This window comes from Salvelinus sp. IW2-2015, linkage group LG27 (genome assembly GCF_002910315.2).
Source record: "Salvelinus sp. IW2-2015 linkage group LG27, ASM291031v2, whole genome shotgun sequence".
Taxonomy (NCBI): domain Eukaryota; kingdom Metazoa; phylum Chordata; class Actinopteri; order Salmoniformes; family Salmonidae; genus Salvelinus; species Salvelinus sp. IW2-2015.
The window spans coordinates 8,106,675-8,119,119 of record NC_036867.1 but is presented as its reverse complement, the minus strand read 5'-3'; the positions used below and the strand labels follow the sequence as shown (position 1 = coordinate 8,119,119).

General features: G+C 39.8%; 1 protein-coding gene across 1 annotated transcript; it reads left to right on the top strand.

Annotated features, from left to right (window-relative positions):
- The first annotated feature begins 359 nt into the window (after positions 1-359).
- On the top strand, positions 360-6,275 carry ngdn (neuroguidin, EIF4E binding protein). The gene is made up of 11 exons (XM_023973406.2): positions 360-445; positions 745-804; positions 1,515-1,586; positions 1,710-1,847; positions 2,049-2,133; positions 2,253-2,305; positions 2,804-2,921; positions 3,083-3,257; positions 3,404-3,554; positions 3,815-3,881; positions 6,113-6,275. Exons 1-11 carry the CDS (start codon positions 404-406, stop codon positions 6,124-6,126), a joined length of 975 nt encoding a protein of 324 aa, XP_023829174.1. The 5' UTR covers positions 360-403; the 3' UTR covers positions 6,127-6,275.
- Positions 6,276-12,445: the final 6,170 nt, after the last annotated feature.

The window sequence follows — 12,445 nt, the reverse complement described above, 5'->3', positions numbered from 1 at the left end:
GGTCTGAATACTTATTTATGTAAAGGTGAAATCAGTTTTTTATTTTTAATAAATTAGCCCCACAAAAATKTAAAACCTGTTTTTGCTTTGTCATTATGGTGTAACGTGTGTAGATTGATGAGCGGTAAAAACAATTTAATCAATTTTAGAATGATGCTGTAATGTAACAAAATGTGGAAAAAGTCAAGGGGTCTGAATAATTCCCGAAGGCACTGTACATGGGGCTGCACTCGTCCATAACCCAAAATATGAGGTTATTATGTTGTGTTAGTTGTTTATGTTTTATTCACCGTGGGCATTTTGCTTAAGTGCATTTTCCATAATTCTTTGGATATGTAGTCAACGTGATACGAATTACGAAACTCTTTCTTGCGATTCCACTGTTCCTTAGCGTTTTCCGTACATGCAACTTTCAATCAAAATGGCGGCTTCTTATAGCGAAAACGTGAGTTGGGCTTTATGTTTTTCGTTTTATGTCAAGATTTTGGATATTTCTTTAAACGTTTCAAGATTATTACAGCCATATCTCATGATTGAAAAGACCGCAATTATCCAGCCACTTCACACAGGGCGCGCCATAGCTAGTTACATAGCTAACTAATTAGCTTAGCTAGTAACGTTAGCTAAATCCGGTAGCTAGCTAACGTTAGCTGTACTAATTAACTATGGGACAGTGTTTGCCTGGGCTTACCAACTTTGAAAGCAGTACTTATTGTAATATTTTGATTTGCTATTTTCTTTCAGGATTTGATTGACAGTGATGGACCCAATGCTGTGCGGCTGTTGAACAGTCTTACTGAACAGGTTAGGTTCAGAATAAAGYTAGCTACAGATTTGACACCAGATAATGAGATATAACCAAAGATTTGTGGCATCTATTACTGAGCGTTAACGTTACAGGTTTGCCTATGCCAAACGACCTATACTGAACGTCTAAAATGTCTGTGACCAGTTGCAGGTGGTTCTTTTAAATTTCGAAAAGGCTCCATTATTAAAATGGTAATTTTGCTTCAAGAAATAATCCAACAATGTGTACACCGCCATCTTGTCTATTTCAAATCTTCTCTCATTGATTGAGGCAGGTGGGTCCACCCCAAAGTGCTGCATGTCATGATGACACCCCTGTCTCGATCAATGAGAGATTTAAAATTGACAAGATGTCTGCATACACGTTGGATTACTTCATGGAGCAAACATTTTTTTAAATTTTAAAACCACCTGCAACTGGACACAGACATTTTAGAAGATTCAGTTGAAAAATCTATGACAACGTTTTGTATAGGCAAACCTGTAACGTCCAGTAATTGATACCAAAAATCTTTGCTTATATCACATTATCTGGTGTACGATCAGTAGTTAGAATTCAGCCAGCTGTTTGTCTTCTGTAGCTTCCTTGCTAATGATGTGACATAGCTACGGTAGTGTTGTTTATCAGTCATATCTATTACTAGTTACTGAGATCTATTACCAGTCACTCGGATGTTTAAGGTCTGTCTGTACACATTCAACCCTAGGTGGCATCAGTTACAGGGCAGGTTCGAGATTTGTTAAAGAGGGTCCAAGRTGGAAAATTCCAAACATCCAAGGTAAGTACTATAATAGGATTCACACATATSGTCGTTGAGAGTTCACATTGGCATGGACTCAAACACGCAGCATTGTCTCGCTCAAATGATTTATGCAAATGTACATTTCCCACTCTCTTGTAGGGTTTGTCTTTCCTTGACCTTAGATATCAGCTGCTGCTGTTTTACCTGCAAGATGTCACTCACCTGATCAGTCTTAAATCAGAGGGTGGTAGTGTGAAAGACAGTGGCGCCCTTCACAGACTGGTCACCGTCAGAACAGTAAGATGCCCTTCATTGCTGGTCACTACATGTTGTACCACTCAGTGTGTGGGGCTGTACATGTGCAACCTCTCCCATTTTCATCATCCCAAATTCAAATTTCTGTTGACTTCTTGCATAGTCTTCTTGGTCTTGTTTGGGCTCAAGAATTCCATCTTGGACCTCAGTTGCTATATTCTAACTATTGTGTTGCTCTACTAGGTTCTGGAGAAGATGCGCCCTCTGGACCAGAAACTGAGATATCAGATTGATAAATTGGTGCGCACAGCAGTGACTGGGAGCTTAGGTGAGATTTGATATTGAGTAAAGGAAGCAAGTCTTTAATTGTTATGAAAAATGTATGTACTAATCAGAATGCATGTGATATACATTCCTTGATTGTATTGTTAATTTTTAATTTTGTAGGGGAAAATGACCCATTGCAGTTCCGTCCCAATCCGGATAACCTTGTTAGCAAAGTAAGCACTTCTCATCTCTTGGCATCCCTCAATCTATGTTAGATGAATACAATTATAAACCGGGTAGTTTGACTCCTGGATGCTGATTGGCTGAAAGTTGTGGTATATCAGACATAATAAACTAGGTGGTTCGAGCCCTGAATGCTGATTGGCTGACAGCCGTGGTATATCAGACCATATRCCACAGGTTTGACAAAATATGTATTGTTACTCTTCTAATTACGTTGGTAACCAGTTCATAATGGCAATAAGGTACCTTGGGGGTTTGTGGTATATGGCCAATATACCACTGCTAAGTGCTGTATCCAGGCACTCTGCTTTGTGCATAAGAGCAGCCCTTAGCTATGGTATGTTGGCCATATACCACATCCCCTCTGGCCTTATTGCTTAATTATATTATTATTATTCATAGTGTTCTTTGTTCCCTATCACAGAATGAAATCTGGTTTGCACAACAGCTTATGAATGTCTTTTTAATTTTTTTAAAAAATTCAATAGCTAAGTGAATCAGAAGACTCAGGGGATGAAGATGGAGAGAAGGCTAAAGGCGCTGAGAAAAAAGTGCCATCTAGTGGCAAGAAATATGTTCCCCCCAAGATTGCCCCAATGCACTATGGTAATGTCAAATATATATATTTTTTCTTCTTTTCTCTCTGTTAAATCGTATGTACACATCCCCCCCCATTAAAAATGCACCCAAAGCTGTCTTATTTCTGTGATGGATGATGTTACAAAACCATGGCTGTGATATATAAGACCTCTTTACTTGATCAACAGAGGGAGACCTGACCGATGCAGACAAAAAGAAGGAGCTGGCGGACAAGCAGAGGCGTGCCGCCCTCCGCAGCTCTGTGATCCAGGAACTCCGGCAGCAGTACAGCGACGCTCCCGAGGAGATCCGCGAGCACAGGGACTTCCAGACGGATAGACAGAGCCGAGAGCAGCTGCACAGGTCCGTGCTGTCATCATCAGACACATTGATCACACAATCATCAATTAGATTATTGATTTGTGACTCATTTAACTGTGTAGTACAACAGTAGTTTGAGCCCTCTCATTTGGAGGGAGTCCCTTCATGTATTTATTTTCTTCCTTTAGGAAAAACTTTGAGGAGTCGATGATGGTGCGTCTGCAAGTGCCCCGAAATGAGAGAAGTGCTAAGAAGAGAGGAATGCTGGGCATGTCTGGTCAGCTGAGCGGCATCACACGGTTCAGTGACATCACAGCCCTGACGGGCGGAGAGGGACAGGTGAGTTGGACACATTATGTGACACACACCAGTCTTCTACAGGTCACACTCCTTGCTGACATGCAGTGATTGATCATAAAAGATATATATGCCATTTCGCAGATGCTTTTATCCAACGCGATTTAGTCATGCTTGCATAATATTTTAGATACAGGTGGTCCCAGGAATAATGGGCACACTTCAGATTTATTCTCCACTGCTGAGTTATGATATTAATATATGATAGTGTTGATATAAACATTCTCTGTCCCTCCCTTCAGGACACGGATAACCCGGGGCCCAAGAAGAAGAAGAAGAAACTAATGAAGAAGAAAACTAAAAGAAAAGGTGAGCCTGAGTTTTGTTGACATCATTGAATATGTTTACATGCACAGTAATAATTCAATATTAATCTGATTATGGCAGTAGGCAGATTATGCAATAGTCATGTAAACACCTTACTCTGCTTAACTTAATATGCGTACGGTCAAAAACGAAGTAAGCATACACCGATTAAAACAATCTTTCGAATTATTAAGACACGTAAACACCTTAATCGGCGCTCCAGCGGTGTATTTGATCTGCGCATGTGCTAGCACTAGCTGAGCGAGCTTCCCTCTTTAGCCGAGTGAAGTGTTTGGAACAATTGAATGCATGTGTTTTAGAAGTAGTTTTCACATACAAACGTTATATGTCCAAACTCCGATTCAAATATGCTTTCCAAAAATAACATGGACGCTGTGGTAGAACGTTTATTTTGGTTGGCTATTTTATGCATTTATCAGAGTGCCATCAAATAAAAATTAGAACATTTTTTATTGGTTGCATACACATATTTAGCAGATATTGCGGGTGTAGTGAAATGCTTGTGTTCCGAGCTCCAACAGCGCAGTAGTATCTAAAAATTCACAACAATCTAAACGTAAAAGAATGCAATATATAAATATTAGGACAAGCAATGTCAGTGGCATGGACTAGTATACAGTATATACATATGAAATGAGTAAAACAGTATGTAAACACTATTAACCTCTCTTGGGTACGTGAGACGTTAGCGTCCCACCTCTTCAACAGCCAGTGAAACTGCTGGGCGCCAAATTCAAATACAGAAATACTCATTATAAAAATTMAGAAAACAAAACATATTTTACATAGGTTTAAAGATTAACTTCTTGTGAATCCAACCACGGTGTCAGATTTTTAAAAATGCTTTACGGCGAAAGCATACCTTACGATTATTTGAGAACATAGCCCAGCAGACAGATCATTACAAACAGTAACCAGCCAAGTAGAAGAGTTACACAAGTCAAAAATAGAGATAAAATTAATCCCTTATTGATCTTCATATGGTTGCACTCAGCAGACATTAATTTACTCAATAAATGTTCCTTTTGTTCGATAAAGTCTCTTTATATCCCAAAACCTCCGTTTTGTTCATGTTTTCTTCAGTAATCCACAGGCTCAAATGCAGTCAAAACAGGCAGACAAAAAAATCCAAATTGTATCCGTAAAGTTCATAGAAACATGTCAAAGGATGTTTTATATTTAATCCTCAGGTTGTTTTTAGCCTAAATAATCGATAATATTTCAACCGGACAATAACGTCGTCAATATGAAAGGTAAACAAGAAAGGCACTCTCTCGGTCGCGCGCATGAAAAGCTCTGTGACACTTTAGGGTCCACTCATTCAGACTGATCTTACGTCCTCATTTTTTAGAATACAAGCCTGAAACAATTTCTAAAGACTGTTGACATCTAGTGGAAGGCATAGGAACTGCAATTTGAGTCCTAAGTCAATGGATACTGTAATGGCATTGAATAGAAAACTACAAAACCAACAAAAAAACTACTTCCTGAATGGATTTTTCTCCGGTTTTCGCCTGCCAAATCAGTTCTGTTATACTCACAGACACTATTTTAACAGTTGGAAACTTTAGAGTGTTTTCTATCCAAATCTACCAGTTATATGCATATCATATTTTCTGGGCCCGAGAAGCAGGCAGTTTAATTTGGGCATGCTTTTCATCCAAAATTCCGAATGCTGCCCCCTACCCTAGAGAAGTTAAAGTGGCCAGTGTTCCATGTCTATGTACATAGGGGAACAGTCTCGAAGGTGTAGAGTTGAGTAACCAGGTGGTAGCCGGCTAGTGACAGTGACTAAGTTCAGGGCAGGGTACTGGGTGGAGGCCGGCTAGTGATGGCTGTTTTTCAGTCTCTCAGTCACAGCTTTGCTGCACCTGTACTGACCTCGCCCTCTGGATGATATGGGGGTGTACAAGCCGTGGCTCGGGTGGTTGATGTCCTTGATGATCAGTAGCCTGATTTCAGACCTGTCCATGTAAACAGGATTATTAGGGAACTCGTTTTTCTTGCAAAGCATGTAAACGTTAATTGAACTACTACTAATCTGACAATCAAATTGTGTGTATTGCATTTAACAGTACTCATTGTCAGGCCATCAGTGATTTATTTTGTTAAATTTTGTATTCAATTGATTCTCAATGTTAGACCATTTTACAATAACTTGGAGTGCAGTGATTATGCATTGTTAGTTAATCAACATTGTTCTTTGCCTGCAGCTTTCAGAAGATAGGATCACGAATGGAATCCTAAAACCACAAAGCAGGATGAAGAATGATGATTTAGGCTAAATGGGACAATTTACTTGGAATAGCTTTTCAGGATTGTTTTGTGATTGTAGGTGCTCAAACCATGTGTATTATAAAGGAGAATTTTACCCAATGTTTTTTTTTTCTTATATTCTTATATTATCATTAGGCCTTGTTTGATATTCAGTCCTGTGTGCATTTCAAGATGATGCTCCAAAACATTTGAATATGCAAATTCCCCCCATTTTGAGTTCACAGGGCAGATACGTTTTCCTTATTGGGCATCAATGGTGACTGGTTAAGCCACACTTTCTGGACAAGGGATTTATACACTGCTCAAAAAAATAAAGGGAACACTTAAACAATACAATGTAACTCCAAGTCAATCACACTTCTGTGAAATCAAACTGTCCACTTAGGAAGCAACACTGATTGACAATACATTTCACATGCTGTTGTGCAAATGGAATAGACAACAGGTGGAAATTATAGGCAATTAGCAAGACACCCCCAATAAAGGAGTGGTTCTGCTGGGGTACCACAGACCACTTCTCAGTTCTATGCTTCCTGCTGATGTTTTGGTCACTTTTGAATGCTGGCGTGCTTTCGGTGCTTACCTAGTGGTAGCATGAGACGGAGTCTACAACCCACACAAGTGGCTCAGGTAGTGCAGCTCATCCAGGATGGCACATCAATGCGAGCTGTGGCAAGAAGGTTTGCTGTGTCTGTCATCGTAGTGTCCAGAGCATGGAAGCGCTACCAGGATACAGGCCAGTACATCAGGAGACGTGGAGGAGCGAGGAGGGCAACAACCTAGCAGCAGGACCGCTACCTCCGCCTTTGTGCAAGGAGGAGACATTTTCCAGAGAACACCAAGATTGGCAAATTCGCCACTGGCGTCCTGTGCTCTTCACAGATGAAAGCAGGTTCACACTGAGCACATGTGACAGAGTCTGGAGACGCCGTGGAGAACGTTCTGCTGCCTGCAACATCCTCCAGCATGACCGGTTTGGCGGTGGGTCAGTCATGGTGTGGGGTGGCATTTCTTTGGGGGGCCGCACAGCCCTCCATGTGCTCGCCAGAGGTAGCCTGACTGCCATTAGGTACCGAGATGAGAACCTCAGACCCCTTTGAGACCATATGCTGGTGCGGTTGGCCCTGGGTTCCTCCAATGCAAGACAATTCTAGACCTCATGTGGCTGGATGTGTCAGCAGTTCCTGCAAGAGGAAGGCATTGATGCTATGGACTGGCCCGCCCATTCCCCAGACCTGAATCCAATTGAGCACATCTGGGAATCTGTCTCGCTCCATCCACCAACGCCACACCACAGACTGTCCAGGAGTTGGCGGATGCTTTAGTCCAGGTCTGGGAGGAGCCCTCAGGAGGACCATCCGCCACCTCATCAGGAGCATGCCCAGCGTTGTAGGGAGGTCATACAGGCACGTGAGGCCACACACACACTACTGAGCCTCATTTTGACTTGTTTTAAGGACATTACATCAAAGTTGGATCAGCCTGTAGTGTGGTTTTCCACTTTAATTTTGAGTGTGACTCCAAATCCAGACCTCCATGGGTTGATAAATTTGATTTCCATTGATAATTTTTGTGTGATTTTGTTGTCAGCACATTCAACTATGTTAAGAAAAAAGTATTTAATAAGAATATTTCATTCATTCAGATCTTGGATGTGTTTTTAGTGTTCCCTTTATTTTTTGAGCAGTGTATTTAAAAAAAAAAAAAAAAAAAAAAAATCATTTAAGAACAATCAAACATGGTTTAAACATTTATCCATACTGAATTCACTCTTGCTCAAATTCAAGTGTATTGTTGAATTACATTAACTCATTGTCTATCGCCCATATTTTGTAACATAAGGGCCTATTGGATAGATTGTTTAAAAAATGGGGGAAAAAATGTTTTGAAAAAAAATAAAACAAACATAACACAATCCACAGTCACTGATATGGCAGACAATCCAATTTTTTTTTTTTACAGCAGCACACTGAGTAATTGCATTAAATATTTCCAGTTTTAGCGGAGACAACCAGCAAATTAGTTTCACAGCACCTTACATGTATACATACACTTCCTTAGTCACCCCATTCATCTGTCCAGTTTAGAATGGAGACCATTGAACCTGGGCTTTCTTTAGAGGTCATAGGTGAGCTTTTCACAAGGAAGAAAGTCAATCCACATTTTAAATGTAGGAGAGGAGTTAAAGCCCGCAGTAGGAGAATACATTTTTTGGCATAGTATGTGATAGTCAAACACTTTCTCTCACATTTCCATTAAGAAGATCGAGACACGGGATTACATCAAACTGTACATCAAAATATTTTCTGTGCAGCAGTATGTTATAGATTGCCAAAATTGGGTCATCTCTACAACTCAAATACATGCATATAAGTTCCACTTTCAGAGGTACGTCATTTACAATCAGGAGAAATTTCCAATTTTATGGAGTCCTTACTTCCAAGTATTTGATTGTTTCTTCCTAAGCTAATAAAAACCTCATTCACTGCTTTAATACATACAGTAAGTTATTTACATATAACACGTACATGGTATGCTCCACAAATACAAAAACGCAATTTGCCTTGAAGTAAAATGTGTATGTTGTCATTTCTAACTGAGGGTGTTAGGCACCTGCATCTTAATAAGGGCGCTGGAAAAAATCAAGGCCACTGTCTTGTCTGTCCTATCCATATTCACGAAGCATAGTCCTGCCTTTCAGGAAGAAGCTTTTACTCTTTTTGCCAAAGTCAAGCATAAAAGTAGAAACTACCATTTTAAAAAACGGCAGCATGCCAACTTTACTTTCCAAAAGAACTGTAATTGTAATGTCAAAATGAAGATTTCAGCCTAAAAAGACATACACAATATTATTTATCACGAGGGCCATAAACAATACCTAGAATGCTTATTTATACTGCCAGAAATATTCAAATGAGGGCACACGTACACATGTAAACATGTTTTCCCCATTTCAACAAAGTGGTGGAATAGGGCTTGAAATGCTTTCCTAAATATAGTAAGCAAATTAAACAAATTACTATATTAACCCCAACTGTAAAATACATCATACTGAATGACAGTACAAAATTGCCACCATTTCATAACAGAAGAATGATCATTTTTTATGGAGCTAGATAGCTGCCAAAGGTTTAACCAGATAAGCCTGAGGGGTTATAATTCAACACTAGACCGATTGAGGGTAATAAGAACTTAAGCACTGTAATTGTGAGGAAAGATTACAATGGCGGAGTGCACTGCTCTAGCCCACAACTCTGTTATTTTGCTATCTTGTACAAAGATGATATGGTAGCACTTAATTTTAGAAAAACATGAATTACCACAAATGGTAATTTTCACTAATTACCTCAAAATTACTAATGGTTTAGACTAGATATGGCCTTCAAATGAACACCCTGTATTGGGTCTCTGAAAGTACAGCTAATAGATGAGGTTTGGTTTTCCAAACCCGAGCAAGGCCATGTTATTGTTTCCACGTTAACATCCCCGTCACCTCCATCCTGTTAGCTCGCCAGCTAGAGCCAGCTCCTCTCTGTGTTTTGTCTTAGCAGAAGGTCAGGTTTCCAGAACCACCCTGTGACTTTCCCTGAATCAGCTTTTAGATGTTCGGAGCACCAGAGAAAAAGAGCAGCCTTGGCAGAGGTGACGTCATTAGATCGTAAAAAGCAGAGGTGTAGGTGTGGGGTAGTAGTTGGGGGGATTGGGGCTGTATTGGGGAGGGGGGGGGGAGAGGATAGGGCAACAGACAGAGGCAGACAGACATAGGGAAAGAGGAGAGGAGCAGCTGAAGGTCCAGACCTTAGCATACACAGGCCTCTCAGCTGGTCTCAATGCCTGGGTATTGTATTATACCTAGCGGCTCTACTGCTTATTAGGGAGATACTGTATGAGAGGGGAGTAAAACCTCAGTCTTGGTAGATTAATGTACTACCCGCTTGTCTTTTGTTCATATTTGTAGGGCAAGAAGTGTACATACCTGTACTGTACACAAGTTAGGTGGATATTCATCTAGGTTAACTCAGAACTAAAGTCTTGCATAATTGGTCAGGTGCTCTATTAACGTACATATTGTTAGGATTGTAAGAAAAGCCATGCGTGATACATAGACGTGAAATGTAATCTGTGAACGTACACCATGTTACGATTATGGACTAACATTTTAGGCTTGAACAAATCTTGTTGCAATTCTGACATATAATACCTAGTTTTGGAAGTTCTCTCACCAACAACGTACACCAAACGGCCTGTGAGGAGTGCTACTCGAATGAGCATAACGCCGTATTAAAAAAACAAGTCAAGGAAACAGGAATCCTGCACGTTTTCAAGTTAAAAGTCTTGTTTCTCTAATTGTCCACAGTTGAGTTTACTCCACATTTAGGTCACTAATGTAATAGATTTGTTTGCCAGCACAGGTCTAGATAGCGCTAGCTGTATTATACCTACAACAGGGAAGTTCCAGTCCGCTAGGTGTATCTCTACAGCATGGGCATATCTCTGGGTGACGTAGACATCCCCATGCATGCACTTTATCAAAATATGACTAATTCAATATTGCACCATCCCATTCTCTGGGCTCTGTCTGCAATCATAACCAGTAGTATACACCAGGAATAATGAAACATTCACTATTCATCTATGAATTATGACCACTGGCATCTTCGCCACAAAAATATTTTTTTATAGAATATTTTAAAATGTATTTCATTGTTCAATCTTGCCAAAGCATATTCTGTAGGACTTAATATGAATTTAAAGTATTTTGACATTTACATGGATCGGGTCATGAACATCTGGACTTTGAAATGAGGGAGAGGTTAAACGTAGGCKAAGTCTGGCATAAACTTATTCCCACACTTTACAATACCTCTGTTGCAGTGGTTTAAGGTAGTCTCCGTATTTGCATTTTCCTCCATCGCGACACTGCTTCCCAGTTGAAGAGCTTGTGATTTCTATGCAGCCCCACAGCACCATGTGCCTTCGGGTAAAGCACCCCTCAGCCTCAGAAGATGCCCTTCTRGAGGCATGCAGCCAGTCATTGAACCCTAATTTAGGCCTATTTGCCTACTAGCCAAATGAAGTGCAGAGCATGCATGATGTGTGCAACTCAKCACTCCAACGTATTTGAACATTTAATTATTCCTTCATTCAAGTCAGTCAGTATGTCATCCATTCTGTCATGTCTCTGAATGGCAATAAGAACTAAATCAAAGAAAATGGAAGTTATTCATGTCTATTGAAATCCATGTGTGTATTCAAAATTATCCAAAAGTTCTTTAGTCTATCACTTTAATAATTCAATGTTTAATTTAGGCCTATTCAAATAAAAAAACTGTAGGCATTGCAATTTTGCTATCATTTTGGGTACTGGTGTCTTGCTGAATAATTTTAGAACTCCATTTGTATTTAACTTTTTATTATTATAGACCCTAGCTCACGGCCTCTAAATACACTTTTTTGTTGTTGTTGAAAAAGCACATGCAGTGGCTAATAGGGAAAACAGATCTGGCAATAATAATAGGTTATAGATCGTTTTGACCATTTGTGACCGCTTGGCTATTTAGCTCAGGTCAGGTTATAGCCAAGACTTAATATTTTGTTTTCTCATGTATTGATATAGCCTCTGCGTGATGGGGTTGTGCAATGCAAATGGCTATAACAAGCCCACACAGTGGAATTCACAAATACAAAATGCCTAATTTAAACCCTAGTTTTTGCTCCCAAATACTGGAAAGTGTGATTCATCGGGTTACATGATCACCACAGCAACCCATGCAGCTATAAAATGATGCAATTATATGGCCAATAACAGCATGGCATATTTATATAGTGGAATAGGTTTAGCCTAAATCATATTTACTTTCTATTTTGCAGCTCAGGCGGTTATTCTAGAGAAGGCTCTTGTGTCTTAATAGTATCATTCTCATAGGTAATTTGTTTAAGACCCAAGCCTATACCATCTACTGGTATAACGTCGTTATGCAATGTCGTTCTAAAACAAGCTCTAGCCTTATTTTGAAAATGAAACCGGAAGCTGCAAAGCAACTAACGTTAGCTTCTACGCTAAAGTTGCAAAGCAACTAACGTTAGCTTCTACGCTAAAGTTGCTTGATTGACTAGCTAACTTCGCCTAGCTACGTTCGGTTCATGTCATTTGCAGATGCCACATTCCTGACACGTTTGTACGTATAAAAATTATGTAAACGAGTAAAGGGAGATGTAAAGTAATAATTGAACGTGTCAGGTGTAAAACGTGTAAAATCTAAATGTTC